This window comes from Entelurus aequoreus, linkage group LG09 (assembly GCF_033978785.1).
Source record: "Entelurus aequoreus isolate RoL-2023_Sb linkage group LG09, RoL_Eaeq_v1.1, whole genome shotgun sequence".
NCBI classification, from domain to species: domain Eukaryota; kingdom Metazoa; phylum Chordata; class Actinopteri; order Syngnathiformes; family Syngnathidae; genus Entelurus; species Entelurus aequoreus.
Window position 1 is genome coordinate 21226273 of NC_084739.1, and position 18437 is coordinate 21244709.

Genomic DNA, 18437 nt, shown 5'->3' on the forward strand with positions numbered 1-18437 from the left:
GGCATATCTCAAAGTATGTGGAGGCTTTTTTTGTTTTGTACTAGCCATCCTAAGATTAGATTTATTTTAACGTGTGCTAATCTGATTGAAGAAAAAATTAAATCCAACTTGTCCTGTAATTTATCAGGTGTTCTTTCAATTGTGTACAAAATAGGAGATTTAAGATTTTTAGTGCAATACTAAAAGCATTATTAATTCTGTCTCAGCCAGTTTGCGCTCTGAAGGAGAAAAACAAGATGTCAGCTCAGGCACACATTCATGCCGCACTGGTATTGCAACAAGAGTTCAGAACATTTAGATTGTCACTTGAATTTTATGTTGGGTTGATTTGTCTTTCAAAAATGTGTTCTCCTACCTGAAAGTTTATAGCATGGTAACATTAGTATGCATATACAGTATCTGTACAAATTGGTAAGATGCTACAAAAGGTTGGGGTGTTATTTCCAACATGCTTTAGAAGTTGCCTGTCTGTGACCTTGTAAAATAAGTTTAATTGGACGTTTAATCTGTTTTATGGTTCCTTTTGTATGCCAGATGCTTTCTGTGTTTATGAGTGCAAACAAACAAGAATGTAACTACTTTACTGCATCCCCTTTCAGACAAATTACTAATTTTATTTTGGGTGTTGTGCAAAAAGCCTTTCGTGCGTCATCTTAATTGACAATTAAGTGTTTTTATTCAGCGTAATTTAAGGACAAGCTTGTACAATAACTTTGCTCAAATGGCCCTTAGTCAGGTGTTTCATTGTCCCTTGAGAAACCATGTAGCATCAACACAATGGTGGCCGTCGTTAAGATATGAAAAAGATACAAAAGGACATGTGGCTTTGAAATGACAGATTTTCGAGGGTTTAAATGAACAGTTCTTCAATAGTTTGTCACTGAGCTTTTTAGCATATGACACACACACCAGGGAACATGATGTGCCATTCAAAAGACTAATGAAGCAGTTGAAAGAGGATCTTGTGACAGTGACAACCAACTTCAAAGTTGAGCTGGACTATCAGAGAAGTGTTTGTACATGTGCTTTGTTTAAGTGAGTGGCTAGAGATGTTTTGCTTCATGCAGGGTGGAAGTTACTGTCGAAGTCAGCAGGACTCAAAAGGACAACCACTGCTCCTAATAAATATGCACCAGCTCTACAGCTTCTGTTAGTGGCTTGTAAAATGTAAAAGATTGTTTGGCAAACAGTTGTTGTGATTTACAATCTACCCACACAGATGCCCTCCTTAGTCATTTGGCAGCCCTACACACTGACATATTGTCAGGTTATGCAGATGTGATTGTGTTGCAGGATTGAAGTTATACTTTTACTCTTTTTTGCTAGCAATACCCTGATTCTCCTTCCCCTGCCTTAACAATCCACATCTTTATTTTTGGGGGCACTCATCAAAATGTTAGGGTTACGTATCCTTTATGTGAAGGTCCATCTTATCAGGGAGCAGATGGCCTTGCTGGAGGTTTGAACCAGACACTGCTCATAAATCAAAAGCGCCCTTCTTTATTAATGTAATTATGTTCACTTAAATTAAATTATAGATAATGAGTGAATGCAGGAAAAAGGAATCATCTAAAATGTGCTTTGCTATGACCTATGTCTGAAGGTAGAAAAGGATGCAATTTAAAAGCAAGGTAAAGAACAGTTTTAGCCTGATTTATATGTCAAAACCTAAATCAACACGTGGTGGTATCCTGGCTGATCCACATTCATCTGGTGCATTGTGGTGGCCAGGAAGATAAATGAGCAGACTCAAGCCGTGGGGGATTTTAAAAACTGAGTTGATTTGAAGCCTTGTCTGATTCAATCAAGGCTCCAGGCATCTTGAGGTCTTGATTACAACCACAATTTATCAAAAAATATGCACAGTAAATGAACCCCTTTAATTGGGTACAGTATGTGCCTCTTAACCCTTGTGTGGTGTTCATATTGTTGTTATTCAGCCAGTGTTTGTGGGTCTGATGGACCTGTTGCATTTTGTGGCTTTTAATGCCTCACAATCAAACACTTTTATGTTAAAATACTGACTTATCCCAAAAAACATCTGTAATGAAGTGCTTCGAGAGGCTGGTAAAGGAATATATTGTCTCCAGACTTCCCCCCACATTCGACCCATACCAGTTTGCTTATCGCCCTAACCGCTCCACAGAGGACACCATCTCCTCTGCACTCCACCTGAGCTTAGCACATCTGGAAGGAAAGGACACACACGTGCGGATGTTGTTTCTGGACTTCAACTCGGCATTCAACACCATCCTCCCGCAGCACTTGGTGAGCAAACTGGCCCCCCTTGGATTCAGTACCCCCCTATGCAACTGGCTGCTTGACTTCCTCACAGACAGACCCCAATCTGTGAGAGTGGGCAACAACACCTCCAGTGCCATCTCCCTGAGCACCGGCTCCCCCCAGGGCTGCGTCCTGAGTCCGCTGCTGTTCACGTTGATGACCCATGACTGCTACGCTAGGTCCACTACTAACCACATTGTGAAGTATGCGGACGACACAACCGTAGTGGTCCTCATCAGTGACAACAACGACATGGACTACAGGGAGGAGGTGAAACATCTGGTTGACTGGTGCAGAACCAACAACCTGGTCCTGAACGTCGACAAGACCAAGGAGATCATTGTCGACTTCAGGAAGCACCAGTCCAGCCACGCTCCACTCTTCATCAACGGCACAGCGGTGGAGATAGTAAGCAGCACCGAGTTCCTGGGGGTGCAGATAACTGACAATATGACCTAGTCCCTACACACCGGAGCTCTTGTAAAAAGAGCTCAGCAGCGCATGCAATTTTTGCGTCGGATGAAGTATGCGGACGACACGACAGTAGTGGGCCTCATCAGTGACAACAACGACATGGACTACAGGGAGGAGGTGACACATCTGGTTCTCAGCACATTCTACAGAGGCACTATAGAGAGCCTACTGACCAATTGCATCTCTGTCTGGACTGGAGCCTGCAATGCCTCAGACTGGAAGTCTCTCCAGAGAGTGGTGACGGCGGGAAAGTTCATCAGGACTCCTCTTCCTCCTATCCAGGAGATTGCAAAAAGCCGCTGCCTGACCAGGGCTCAGAAAATCTGCAGAGACTCCTCCCACCCCCACCAAGGACTTTTTTCACTGCTGGACTCTAGAAAGAGGTCCGCAGCCTCCGTAGCAGAACCTCCAGGTTCTGTAACAGCTTCTTCCCTCAGGCCGTAAGACTCTTGAACGCATCATAATAATCCCCTCAATTCCCCCCAAAAATGGATGAACTCGCTGGAATATAAAGACAATATAACATACATCCATAAACGTAGATGCATATGCAAAAGTGCAATATATTTATCTTTACAGTAATCTATTTATTTATATCTGCACCTTATTGCTTTTTTATCCTGCACTGCCAACCAGCTAATGCAACGAAATGTCGTTCTTATCTGTACTGTAAAGTTCAAATTTGAACGACAATAAAAAGTAAGTCTAAGTCTAAGACCCACAAACACTGGCTGAGTAACAACAATATGAACATTGCATGGAAATTTCACTGCCAGTTTCTGCATCCCACAGGGATTCTTCTTTTGTGTGTCTGCACCTGCGGTTCCCACACAAGGTTGCAATTATGTTTGTCAACACTGCCTGCTCTCATTTTGTCGCACATTTGACCCTCTGATGTTCTGTGTACCTACACTCTGTCCTCCTCCTGTCCAGGCCTGCTTTGTGTGTGTGTGTGTGTGTGTGTGTGTGTGTGTGTGTGTGTGTGTGTGTGTGTGTGTGTGTGTGTGTGTGTGTGTGTGTGTGTGTGTGTGTGTGTGTGTGCGTGTGGTACACAGAACATCAATTTCCACACTTCTTTTAGCCCTGGGTCCAGTGGACCCCGGACATCTTATATGTAATAGAAATGTGTAGGGGGGGTGTATGGTGTGTGTTCATTAAATATGTATTCTGATATATGTTCTTCACAGAAAATGAGCCAAAGCCAGTGAGTCTCGTTTGAAAAATTAATTAATTGTATCATTATTCTTTTAATAAAAATCGAAAACGGGTCCCACAGACCCGAACACCACACAAGGGTTAAAAACTTCAAGTTTTTTAATCCACAGGCATGCTGAATAGGATTCTGCTTTGTTCAACATGGCTTCCTTTTGGAGAGATTTACGTCAATTAGGGGTGTAACGGTACGTGTATTTGTATTGAACCGTTTCGGTACGGGGGTTCCGGTTCGGTTCGGAGGTGTACCGAACGAGTTTCCACACAGACATATTAAGTAGCGTAACGTACGTTGTGTAAACAATGCACACCGAGGCACAACACTGGGCATGCTAGCAGCTAACGGGCTACGATAGACTGACCATACGTCCTCTTTTCACCGGACATGTCCTCTTTTGTGGAGCTGTCAGGGCGGAGTTTCTTAAATGCCTCAAATGTCCGGCATTTTGAGTTAGGGTTGCGTGTATTTTCAATGTACGTTCAGGGTTAAGAAGGGGTCAAAAACAAAACAAATTGTGCACGCAGCCGCATTCGTGAGGGAGGGGCAGAGACAGAGAGAGCGAGAGAGTTATGATAAACGCGCATGCGTCGCCAGGCTCTGCTTTTTTTCCATAGATTTATCAGATTTAATTTTTTATTATCTATAGCAGGGGTGTCAAAAGTGTGCCCCGGGGGCCATTTGCGGCCCACAGTTAATGTTTTAAAGGCCCACGGCACATTCTAAAAATACTATTAAAATAAACAAAAACATAACAAAAGTGAAATAAAAAAGCTTAAAGGTTAAATGTAATTTAGAAAAAGTTGCAATAAAACAAAGCTGTTTTTTTTCTTTCTAACTGTCATTGCTCAAAACATAATATGGAATCAAAATCAATGTTATTATAAATTATTGACCTATCCAAGGTTCCGATTACTTCACATCAAATATTCCACTAGGAACAATATTTTTGGTGGGAGATTTTGCAAATTTGGTAAATAAATAACCCAAAAATGTATAGTTTGTTGTTTTCTTACTGTACCGAAAATGAACCGAACCGTGACCTCTAAACTGAGGTACGTACCGAACCGAAATGTTTGTGTACCGTTACACCCCTAACGTCACTAGCACTGACCAAAGTATTTTTGATGGCGACCTCTAAATAAGCCTGGAAATAATTAGAGAAATTGCAGTAAAATGGCATTCTAAAAGTAATGTGTGAAGAAAAATGGGCTGTGACTGGAATACTTAGTGTGAGCGCAGGACGGCAACGGCCATCAGAGGCAGGGTTATGGCACCCAAGTCCAGCACGGTACAAATGACCTATAATGACTAGTGGAGTACGTATTACTGTAAGTGTAGTTGCTGGCTGGCTTGGCTGGGTGTCTTACTCAAACTTTGAAACACAGGTCTGCTGAAAAAAGTGTGACACTAAACGACACATTTGTCTGTTTACATGTGCAATGTATTCCTTATAGTCAAAAACAGGAGGTTTCTTGCTATTGCAGGCTACTGCTGAAGATAATGACATTGATAATTCTTCTCCCGTGAAGTATACTGTATTTAAAGTGATCAGTGGAGACACATTACTGAAATTTACCATACTTTCAGGCATGCAATTTAAAGTGTCTTTAGTCATTTTTGCAGCAGAATGTAGTCATTCTAAGAATTGTTGTCTCTACGCTGAACCTTGCAAACATGCACTGATTCTGATTTTTACTACACCATTCTTGTGTAAATGTGCCCTTAATTGCGTACAGAGAACCCCAAAAAGTTATTTTAGGCTCAATCAAGTTGGTGGGCGGGATTGTTCTTGTCAGTCTGCATTCTTGATGTCGAAGAGAAAACATGAAGGGCAACAAATATATTCTTGCTTTTGTTTTTTCCTGTTGTAATAATATTTGAGACATACTGCATGCGTTTGATCAGACCTCATGTTAGACTGGTAGGCCGGCGAAAGGAGAAAGCATAGCCCTAGAATGGGTTTAATTGCCGTGCTTCTGACACTGCTGCACTTGTTGTTGCTCTAACTTTGGAAAGGAGTGCATATACAGTAATTGGCTCCATTGTTTGTGGATTCAGAGTTGCTCGTCGTCTAATAGAAAATTCCTCTGTGAGCTGTGGAGGTGTCCTCCGGGTGCAGCAGTCAGTGAGACACCTTTGCCTGTCTGCGTTTTGCTTTGTCCTCTCTTGGTGTCCATCATGCTTTGTAGAAGACACACACGGGTGCTGTTGGGATTTTCAGATATTAAAGTGTCAGAGTTAGAGATGATTCTTGTAAAATTGTCAAAGTGTAATGAGTAAAAATGTATTCAACAATAAGTGGGTGAAAGTCAAAAGGCCCCCTGTGTGCCAACCTTTCCTCTCCCTTTTAAGACCACATCAATAGAAACATATTGTGATCATGTTTTATTTAACATTATGACAGCCTCACTCAAAACAGTTAAATAGAATAGAATATAAAGTCTTTATTGCCATTATACACAGTATAATGAGATTCGGAGAGCAGCTCCTTATGTGCACACATATATAGCACAAGTAAAAGTATAAATACAAAGTATATAACAGTATAAAAACACAGACAGGTAAGCAGAGAAGAGGTAGTTTGAGTCTCAAGGATCAGTGCAATTAAACAGTTTCCATTAGTGCAAATGTGCATAGAGTATAGTGACAGCTTTGGGGAAGAAGCTGTCCTTGTCCTGTTTTTTTTTCTTTTAAGCTCGTATGGACCTGAAGCGCTTACCAGAGGGCAACAGGTTAAAATGATGGGAGCCACGGTGGGTGGTGTCCTTGGAGATGTTTCTGGCCTTCCTGAGACAACATAAGTTGTATATGGCAGTCATGGAGGGCAGAGGGCAGTTGATGATTTTTTTGTGCAGTTTTTGCCACCCTCTAAAGTCTCTTGCTGTCAGCTGGAGTGCAGCTGGAGTGCCACCCTGTTACTGTGTAAGTCAGCAAGCTCTCAATTGTGGAACGGAAGAAGGTCACCAGCAGCTGGGTGTCTAGTCGTACCTTCATGAGCACCCTTAGGAAGTGTAGCCGCTGCTGGGCCTTCTTGACCAACACTGTGGTGTTGGTTGTTCAGCAGAGGTCTGCAGAGATATGGACACTGTTTGTCACCATTAATGTACAATGTATGCAGTTGGAATGTACTCCTTGAACTAACACATTTTAGAATTGGTAAATTCCAAGTTTTGGCAGCGCTGTCTACATGTTATGTAGACCACAAGGAAGTGTTTTAAATGCAAAAAACCCAATCATAATATGACCCCTTTAAAAGGTCATTAAATGTTTTTTGATGCTTTTACCAAGTACACATTTGATTTATAAATAAGAATCTTTTGCAAAAATGTATATACCACAGTCAGGCCCAGAATCAATTACCGGTACATGTCCTAAACAAAGGATTACTGAACTGCAAATAATATTTATCGTTCTCTGCTCTTACTTAAATGAATACAATGTGTCCAGTTCTGATAAAATTCCTGCTACTGTGCCATTGTTAACTGTCAAAGACACACCCTTAAAGCCAGCCTCAATCTATTAAAGATACACTGTTTGGTCCAAGACTTTTCTGACTGGCTGCAATTTAATATGTTTTGAATTAAATTAAATTGTATGATACGATAAATTAAGATGTAGTCGAGCAAAGCAAGCAGCCTTGCAAAATGTATGATAAATTAAGTTAAAGTTAAAGTTAAAGTACCAATGATTGTCACACACACACTAGGTGTGGTGAAATTTGTCCTCTGCATTTGACCCATCCCCTTGATCACCCCCTGGGAGGTGAGGGGAGCAGTGGGCAGCAGCGCCCGGGAATCATTTTTGGTGATTTAACCCCCAATTCCAACCCTTGATGCTGAGTGCCAAGCAGGGAGGTAATGGGTCCCATTTTTATAGTCTTTGGTATGACCCGGCCGGGGTTTGAACTCACAACCTACCGATCTCAGGGCGGACACTCTAACCACTAGGCCACTGAAATATGTTGTGTGGTGCTATAGCCCCTTCTGACAATGCTGTGGGTGTGCTTTTACCACCCATGCACTGATGTAGGCATCATTTCTACCTCACATGTTTTCGAAATAACTTATTTTATCACACTGTAAGAACATGTCGGTAATATGTTGATTGTTGTTGTTTGCGGTGAAAGTCTAAAAAAGTTACTGTCAGTTGTGCATGTTCTCCTGCAAGTGGCTCTACTCCTGTAATCTGTAAATAGGGAAATAAGGAAACAATCCAGTGATTGGCAAATAAAACTGCTCAGTGCTCTGAGGGATTTAGTGTAACAGCTAAGTCAACATGACTTTAATCCAATTAGAGTCAGTTTCTAATGCTTCAAGAATATGATTTGCCTCACGAGTGAAGTACCTTTTTTGTGTGCTCAATGTTGCCAATCCTTAAGACTACACATTAGCTTTTCAGAATGTGTAAATGAAGTTTATTATCCTATATACTGCATTTAAACATAAATAAGATTATTCAAATGGCCTAAACATGCTATTGTTTAACCATCTTGAACTGATCCCCACATCTCTCAACCCTATCTTAGTGTCTATCACTTCTGCAATGTTTTAATGTAGGCCTTCCTCACTTCCTTTGTTTCCATGGATACCAACACAGTGAGCTTCACATATCCCGACATTTGCTTTTCTAAAGGCCAGTGTGAACTCCCGGTTTCAACCTCGTTTATTTTTTATTTTTTTTGTATAACTGCCTACAGCCGTCCGGTGCTTTCATAACATGCTTTTCATAACATCCCTGTCTAACTTGCTCAATGTTGAGGTTTTATCTTAACAGACTAATGAGGCTGAATGATATAGTCATCATCAGTAAACCAAGTATAATGCAGATGAGCATTAGGAGCATATTGTACAATACGGTACACCCATTGCTCACAATGTATTCATTTACCGTCCTCCTGATTTGTATGAGTCAATGGACATAATGGACATTCCATTAGGTACACTTGCTCTTTTAGTAGACACAACATATTGTTGATATTTCTGTTGATATATAAAAAAAAGTATAATATAAGCCGCAGATATATATGTAGTAAATTGAGTTTTTTACACAGAAATATTTTGCAAATGTTTATTTATATACCTTAATTGTTTCCAAACGGTACCTGCAACACGGCAGTAAAACAGCCAATCAAACAAAACAGAAGTCATCGTCATGTGGAAGCTAGCTCTCCAATCAGCTAAACAAACTTAACTCCACAGTGACGTTTTGGTGAATTTACTGAGGAATTTGTGAAACTGAAACAATACAAAAATAATGCCATTGTAAGATACTAATACTAACACAGACATTCGTTAACGTGTTAGCATATTAGCTAATACTAATAACGCTAGCTTGACTACATTACGATGGCACGTACAAATATGCATGAAAACACTCCTACAGACATCACACATGGGACGGTTTAATAATTATCAATAGTTTTAGTTATATTGTAAAACTTACAAACGTTGCTTGGAGTGATGAATGAAGAATCCATAAGGGTAAAAACACCATGGATAATGAAATGGAACTTGTACTTCTGGTTCAAAGCACTAAACAGAAGGAAATATTAAGATTGTAGACATTCACCCCGCAGCACCTGTAGTGAGCAAACTAGCCTAAAAGATGGTGCCATAGCACAAACAATAACACATTTTTTCAGTGTCTTTGCTTGTGTTTTATGAAAACTATTTGCATTTTAACCGTTAGCAAAGAAACATCCACAAATTAGCCACACCGTTTTATAAAATGCAGGGATTAAAGCATAGGTAAAAAGTATATGCTTATAGTCCGGACATTACGGTAGTTAAAAAAAAAAAAAAAATGTTATTGCGATTACATTGTACTGCACCATTAGGTTAACGGTATAATGCAGGTGACTGTAAACGACAACTATAATAATAAACATATTCTCAAGATTTTGTATTGTTTTAGCATAACATCCTTTACAATGAAAGACTCTACTCTACCAAAAGTGCCATGTCGTATTTCATTCCACATTTATGTGTCTAATGTCCCCTGTGGGTTTAAGCAAATACCTACCCACTTGTCAAGTATGAGGTAATACGGATTATTCTCTTGTTTGAACCTTGTGAGCACAACAGGGGATGGATTTAGCGCGGTTCTCTCAACGGAGACTTACGTGGTGGAAGTCACAAAGTGTGGACGCCCTGGGATGGGATGGTATATGTCAGTGTTGACCCAAGACTCAACTACATTGCCTGAGACTCGGGATAAAAAGCGCGACGTCTCCTCACTCAGATGTGTTTGCCTTGACGAGACACTGAATGATACCTCTTTATTTCTAATCCTTTCCTAAACAATCCCCCTTCAGCATTGTTTTTCTGTGGAACAAAGAGGTAACAGCTAATGAAGCTGCAAAAGACCGTTTTATTATTGGGCTTAAATGCTATCTGCTGCCTCCAGCAGGCTTCCTTTATCATTTAGGAAGTGTTTTGGTTTCTTTGGTTTTGTGCATCTGGTTACAGCAGTTGACCTTGACTCACATGCCTGCAGGTGGGGTCCAGGGCATACTAATGAGGGTCAATGCAGAGGAATGTGATGCTGTGGCATGCTGTGTCCACCAGCCCCTGCTCTGATCTTAAGGGGCAATGTAGCCTCTGATACCGTGCAGACAACTGATATTTGAGTGAAAGTGCAGCACCTCTTGTTTTCAGGGAATATTTATAATTCAAACCGAGCCTACAGAACATTATTCATAAATTTACCACCTGCCTTTTCTCTCATGTGTGATTAGGGTGTCTGCATTATGACTACAGCCCTTCTGCACTTCTTCTTCTTGGCATCGTTCTGCTGGGTTCTCACAGAGGCTTGGCAGTCGTACATGGCAGTGACAGGAAAGGTTCGAACTAGGCTCATCCGCAAGCGTTTTCTCTGTCTTGGTTGGGGTAAGTAAACAGCAGATTTTTTTAAACCTCTCCAACATAAAATGCAATATTTTTTGTAATTTTATGTCTCTGACGAGGCCTGATTGTTACTCTTAACTACCTTGGGTATACGACCAGCCTTGAACTATCAGGTGGGTGGGAGGGGCCAGGGTGTTGCAGCAGGTTGCAGTGCTGCTGCAGGAAAAGGGTATGAGTGCACTAGCGTTTATTACAAGTCTATGTATAGATTTTATGAGGTACGTTTTGCAGGCATGTGATTTTTCCGTCTAAAGTCGGAATTCTGTCTTTTTTAATCTCGGGGAAAAAAAAAAATTATCTTCCGTTTTTCCGTTTTTTTTTCCGACCCTAAATCAAGATTCGAGACGTAGTTTATATTACGCCGTAGTTGATTGGTCGATATCTTCCTTGTGACCAATCAGGACATCTGTTATGAATGATGACGTTAATAACGTCATCATACCGCCATTTTCCATATGTAAACGATGTCGGTTCTCGAGGGAAAGGACGCTTTACGAGTAAAATAAATTGATAAACATGTCAAAAATAAAATTCGATGGGACTGGATGGAAAGGGAAATCACTGATACTGTTGGGAAGAAGGAAGTTACGACTTTGTTCGGTGATTTTATTCGGAAAATCGATCGTCCCGGAAAGGTTTTGTGCACGTGGTGTCATGATAATATTGACTATGGATCACGAGGTTTCAAGGCTTTGGAAGTACATGCGAAACGCCAAAAACATATGAAACAACTTGAAGCAAGGAAAACCAACTTTTCACTAGCTGGTACTTTTGGATGTCAACCGAAAGTGACATGGAGAGGTAAGATCCACCCACAACCCACTTCAGTTGCAGACAGGGTTGTTAATAATGAGGTAAGCTAAAAAATATTTGCTTGCGAAATACGCATGTTTGTTTTAAATATTAACCAATTATTGCTTTGCGAAATATAAATGGGTTTTTCTAAAAATAAAAAGCCACGTGAAAATATATTATGAAATTACAGAAATTCAAAGAGTCGCATTATTGAATCCAGTTAACAATTTATTTGAAATAAATTTGCATATAATACTATTTTGTAATATTAAGTTCTTATGTAGTCTCTTGAAACTATTGTCAGTGGTGTAACAATCTTGAAGGTAAATATTTTCACACTTGTTTCATGCAATATGTCAGTGTCCTCACATTATTATTATTTCCTGTTTTCAAATATGAGTAAACAATACTAAACATGTTTAATTATTTTCATAAATTTATATCTTATTTTGGCGAAAAGAATGAAATGTTTACATTTGGTATTTTGTTATATTTATCCAAAAATCCAAAAAAGAAGCTACAAAAGCAGAGACCAAAAGGAAAATGCAGGCTGCTCAGAAATTTGCATGGAAGGCTCATGTTAGGGCTCTCCGAGAAAGCTAATGTGTGAAGTGAACTGAAGTAAGGTGGTAATACTGTAAATAAACTGTAGATAATATCACTGATCAATGTGACACCTGTGGATGTGAAATGAACACAAGATGTAAATATTAGTGACTAAATACTGTTGGGACTGAACCATATACAGTGATTCATTATTATAATTGGGTTATGTATGTTCTATTAATGATGTTTTCATGTCTTTAAACACTAAAATATTTTCTTCAAATGGTGCTGTCTTTGTTAATTTTAGCATGTTAAATTGGTGAAAAACCAGGAGCTTCGGGGGGCCTTCGTCCCCCAGACCCCCGGAAATGTTTTCAGTCTTTTTCATTGTGGTCAAATCACATGCCTGGTTGTGTTAAAACACTTTAAATAGAAAAGCTTTGTAAAGTCTGATTACAGTTTGACATTGTGATTTTGTATTGCCGAGGCAAAATCCAACGTTAACAACTTGATAAAAAAAAATTCTGTGTAGTCCAAATAGTTCCTTTTCTCAGATGAGCAAAAATGTCTCCTTTTTAAAAGAAGAAAACAATCAGTTTGTTTTTGAAAGAGCCCACGTTCATTCTTCTTGTTACCTAGCAACAAACATGGCTCTCTTAGTCATTGCACAGCCACTGCTTCCTGAGAGCCGCTCCTATTCACATAGATTCATAAGAAAGATGCCATTGTACATCATCGGATGTTGAGGAAGACAGATTACCCAACATTTTAGATTGATTGAAATCCAGTTTGTTTGCATAACCTTCTATATTCTAATCATTTTCAAAATAGATTAGAAAAAAGGATGCACGCCAAATGTAACTCGTTGTCTCTTATTTCCCCCTATGTGAAATATTGTGAATCTACGCAGGCGGTGATTTATGACACCCATGTGTACACTTTACCTCTTCAGTACTGCAGAGAGTGATTGTGGATGACCACGGGGGCTGCATGCGCCTCCTGACTCTAGGAAGCTGATTACATCAATAGCACCTGCATGCGCTTTCCAGAACATTAATATTCTGAGCACACAGTTGTAAGAACTGAGCCCATCATGCGAGAGCATTGGATTTTATATATATATTTTTTACTGTACTGTGATAAAGCGTTTTTACTGTAGTGCTGCCTGGACTTTTATCATTGAAATAGCAATAGATTCTGATTTCTTCTTCAGCTTTAATGGTGCACTGTTGACAAATTCAGATACACATATTTTATTGTGTAAGTTATTGTTTGGTATGTAGTAAACTTTTTCACTGCACAATTCTGACAACAAAACTTTCCATTTTTGCCAATAACATAAAAGCGATTGACTAATTATTGATTGTTTTCTCTTCAAGGTTTACCGGCTTTAGTGGTTGCTGTATCGATGGGATTCACCAAAACAAAAGGCTATGGGACACCCTTATAGTAAGTTTATCTTTTTTAAACGTTTTGATATTCAGTGTACATGCAGTACATCTATTGGGACACTTAAAAGTAATGATTAAGTGTCCCCGCAGTGGCTCACTTATCTTAAATAGGGCCATAAAGACAGTACCACGAACCCGATCGGATTTAGAGATTGCTCAGCAAGACCCCAATTTCTTGTGAGTTGTATCTCAGCTTGATACTGAGGGAATGAACACTGCTTAGAATCTCTTTAGTGTGTGAAAATGTGCAAGTAGAGTTACAGCATATGGCGCCTGCTCCCCTGACAATTACGGAAAACACAAGCTTATGTTATTGTGTGTGCCATTAACTCAGATGTTAATGGCTGCAAGTGAACTGTGCTGTCTCCTTTCTCTGCAGCTGTTGGTTGTCTTTGGAAGGGGGGCTCCTGTATGCCTTTGTTGGACCCGCAGCTGCTGTTGTGCTTGTAAGTTTCAACTATTAGATCCGATTCTTGACTACAGGGGAGATGTGAGAAATTGGCATGCCATCAACATTTAAGCAATTGTAATTGAGCTCAAGTAGCACAGAAACAAAGTATTTAAGGTGGAGGTCAAAATTGCAAGTATAGGCATCCCATTAGGCATTTAGTACATACTATTGCATGTTTCTTACTCTGAACTGGAAACTATCTTGTGGAAAAGATAGCAGCCATAAAATAGTTAGAAGACTTCTAGAAAAGTCTTCTAACTCATCTATCCATCCATATTCTCCTGCTTGTCCCTCTCGAGGTCTTTTAACCATTATATTTAATATTTGGTGAAAGGAAGGATATAATTAATTATGACACATCTCCATATTACATATGGGCTTCTGCATGAGCAATGGAACTGTGGGCTTTGACTGTGTGGATTATTTGTCATTCTTTCTTCTGTTTATTTCTGTTATGGAAGGTGGCAGTTATTATTGAGTGACAGGAGTAACAATCAAATTGATTATACAACAGGTTTAGGGCTATGTTCAAACAATTCAATTTTTTTTGCCAATGTGTGACATGTATCTGAATGCTTTATGTTAAAGTGAACAGTACAATTCCGATTTATTTTCTAATCCAACCCAGGCCTCTTTTGTATGTGGATATAAATAAGATATGCTTCTGATGCAGCCGCAGTCTGAAGCTTCAGGTCGCGTTCATTCGACCTATAGGTTATGTAAAGGTGACGCAACAATTGTCTGTTAAAACAAATAGGCGTGTAAGTAAATGGTGGATTAAGGGGCATAAACGATGATGTTTTAGAAGTGATTATGGAGGTCAATGTCCCATTGCTCTGCCGCCTCACCAACACACTCCTCGTTATAGATGTAACAAAATCCTCGCTGCTCCACAAAGTACCCTGGCTAAAATGAATGCCCTCTTCCTTAATCTTACATGTCCCATTTTAGGCACTCATTAAGGGCCTGATCTACTAAATGTTTGCGTTTACGAAAACACGTACAAACATGATAGTACCCGCAAAGCTGATCTACTAAACCTGTGGACAGCGTCTATTTAGTGAGCAGAATAAGAAGCACAATTCATTTAGCCTGTCTGTCTTCATTAATATGCAGAATATATGCTGATTATCACAACGTCCACAATTGCTTGTATTACGACAAGTGATTTCTTCTCGAATGTGAAAACCAGTGGTGATAAACTAGGCTAAGATGGCTGTTGTACAGCAAGCAGAGCACGCACTATCTGAGTACACAAGGGGTCTATATCGTCCATCACAAAGCAGATATGAGCAAAAAATCCAACTATGCAATGAAACAAATCCCTATACTTAAAAAAAATAAAAAATAAAATAAAATTTAAAAAAAAATTTGTCGAGTGATCCATCCATCCATCCATTTTCTACCGCTTGTCCCATTCGGGGTCGCGGGGGGTGCTGGAGCCTATCTCAGCTGCATTCGGGCGGTAGGCGGGTTACACCCTGGACAAGTCGCCACCTCATCGCAGGGCCAACACAGAAAGACGAGATTTGTCGAGTGATAAAAGATTATTCATCGGTGGAGTTCACAAACATAGCGAACTATCGTGTGCTCCAGACATCATTCTATACGACACAACAGATGAAAACTTTGAAAAGCATGGAGGTCTACAACTTATTTGTATGTGGCTGGGTCAAGGTCATTGGTATCAAGACTCTCCTGGATAAATATGCATCGTTTTTGCTTTGTTAAGGTTTTTTCCGTCTTATCAAAATATAACTATAGATCTAAACAATGTGTTTGTGCGGAAAGCTTCCTTTATGATCGTTGCTTTTGGTAAAAGCTTAACTCTTTTAGGTTTTGCTCACATTTGATTTTTCTTGTTTAGACTTGCTGAGTTGGTGCTCTTTGAAACACTCATAGCAAAAATGTGTTTTGAAAAATAGAAATAATATCAAGATAAATGGGAAACACTAAATGTTAAAAGTATATCAAACAAACCTTTTACATATTGGTCACTGCAAACTCGTGCATTCTTCTTCTCTGCTCCCTTGGACTGGAGTGCGTGGTACTTTTCTCGCCTTTTTTTTAATAAAATCTTGCATTCTTCCGCCATTCTTGATTACCTCTCGAGGAACTCTGAAGAATTGTTTATCCTTTTCGCGATTTAAACGGTTCGTACAGCCAAAAACAATGCAAGCATAGGGCATTTTTCTTTGAGAAAGAATAAATGGTGCCTAGCACCCATTGAGAACAGACGCTGGCTTGACCACAACTCGTATTCAATGAGCTGAACGTGGTCCGAACGTGACGTCGTTTTGAATCCAAGCAATACTGGGAGGACAAGATGCAAATATAATTGTTTAACACAGGCAGTTTGATTTATCATGAGTAAAACTTAACTGCGATAACTATTTTGTGTCTTTATTTAGCACGTCTAAAAAGTATGTGCAAACTGACACAGTTACACAGCTGTAAAAAGGGAGGCAGTTGCGTAGCAGCAGTGCTTATGTTTGTCAACATATATATATGGACTGTCAAAAATAGAAATATCAGACATATTGTATTGAAGTATTATTGTAGCAAAAGTATTTGCACTCAATCGGTGCACATGTAATCCAATTCATGTGTGTGTGTACTAATTTGAGTGTCTGTATATCAATCCGAGTGTGTGTATTCAGATCCACGTACGTGTGTTTTAGATCAGCATATGTATGTTTCAAATTGTCTGTCTGTCCCTAATCATAAAGAACCCTCCATAGGCTGTCTACTTCACGTGACTTTTGCCACACCTCTACCGTGTAAGATTTGAGCGTGTGCATCCAGATTCGTGAGCATCTAATACAATTTGTGAGCCCACATTCAGAAGCACATGCGTGTAATAAAATCTGCCTGTACCTGTATATGATCTGCGAGAAGCAGGAACCCTGATTGGCTGTCGTTTTTAATCGTGATTTTTGCAACTCTTATGCCGTGTATGATTAAACGAGCGCATCCAGATTCGTGAGCGTGTAATACAACTTGTGCGCGCGCAATCAGAAGTGCGTGCGTGTAATACAATCTGCGTGTGCATATCTGAGGTGTGCCTACATTTAACCATCACGGAACACTACGCAATTTAAACAAATCAGAAACAACGTAAGGCGGGTCTTGGCGTCTCTCTTTCACGCACCTCAGCTGTACGTTTTTTCTGATTGGTTTAAATTTGCGTGGTGTCTTCCGTGGTTGGTTAAATGTAAGGACACCTCAGATACACACACGCAGATTGTATTACACAAATGCACTTCTGAATGCGCACACTCAAATCGTACAAGGCAGAAGTGTCTCAAAAGTCACGTGTAAAAAAGACAGCCAATAGAGGGTTCCTGCTTCAAACAGATCATAGATACGCACACGCAGATTGTATTACACGAATGCACTTCTGAAAGCGCTTTCATAAAGTTGTATTACATGTTCAAGCATTTGGATACGTTCGCTCAAATCTTACACGGCGGAAGTGTCGCATAAGTCTCGTGTAAGTAGACAGCCTATCAAGGGCTCTTTATGATTAGGGACAGACAGACAAATTTAAAACACACATACGCGGATCTAAAACACGTACGCAGATCTGAATACATTCAGTCAAGATTGATATACAGACATACCAATTGGTACACACGCACACAAATTGGATTACACAGGCTCAGATTGAGATACACGTTCGCAAATAATCTTGCTACAATAATACTTCCATAATATTGTCTATTCAGCAATATAATTTTGTAATTTTACAGCTACTGGATGACTAGGGGGCTGATTAAAACAAATTCAATCGATGCGTTTATTTTATGATGTTTGGTTTTTCATATAGAAGATATATTAATAACATATCTCCTACGTGGACAAAATACTTCTTCCAATATGCATTTTCTTGCATAATCTTCTTCACATTCGCAGTTAGTGTTGCAGCCTCTCCCATGAGCAACATTTTAAAGTGTTTTCCCGAATAGATGCACCACAGGACTGCTTCTAAAATTACCATAAAAACGTGACAAGTAGGAGGAGCATGTTAACATGGATGTACAGCAAATAATTGAGTGTGTCTGTAGTGAAAGCCCTGTATAGCACACGCAACACGCCCACTAACAGTACACGCAGTTTTATACAGTGTTTAGCGTGTGGTGTTTGGATCTTAGTACATCAGGCCCTCAGTGTTTGTGAGAGTAATGCCTCTGCATTAAACTCAGTATTGTACACTGCTGCTCCCGTTTTCTGTCAGTGGAGTTGCCGCTAACGCTGGTCGAAGGTGCCTTTCAGAGGAAGAAGTGTGTCTTATTAGGCAGATCTTTTCCTAAGGCTGC

The 18437-nt window shown here is 39.8% G+C and overlaps 1 protein-coding gene across 10 annotated transcripts in view; it reads left to right on the forward strand.

The window, feature by feature from the left end:
• Positions 1-18437, forward strand: part of adgrb3 (adhesion G protein-coupled receptor B3) — a 332693-nt gene that overhangs the window by 296703 nt on the left and 17553 nt on the right. For all 10 annotated transcript variants that reach the window (XM_062058299.1, XM_062058303.1, XM_062058301.1 and 7 more), the window contains 3 exons: positions 10707-10857; positions 13596-13665; positions 14047-14113. In XM_062058299.1, the coding sequence (XP_061914283.1) occupies positions 10707-10857; positions 13596-13665; positions 14047-14113 (288 nt within the window). The remainder of the gene's footprint in view (positions 1-10706; positions 10858-13595; positions 13666-14046; positions 14114-18437) is intronic.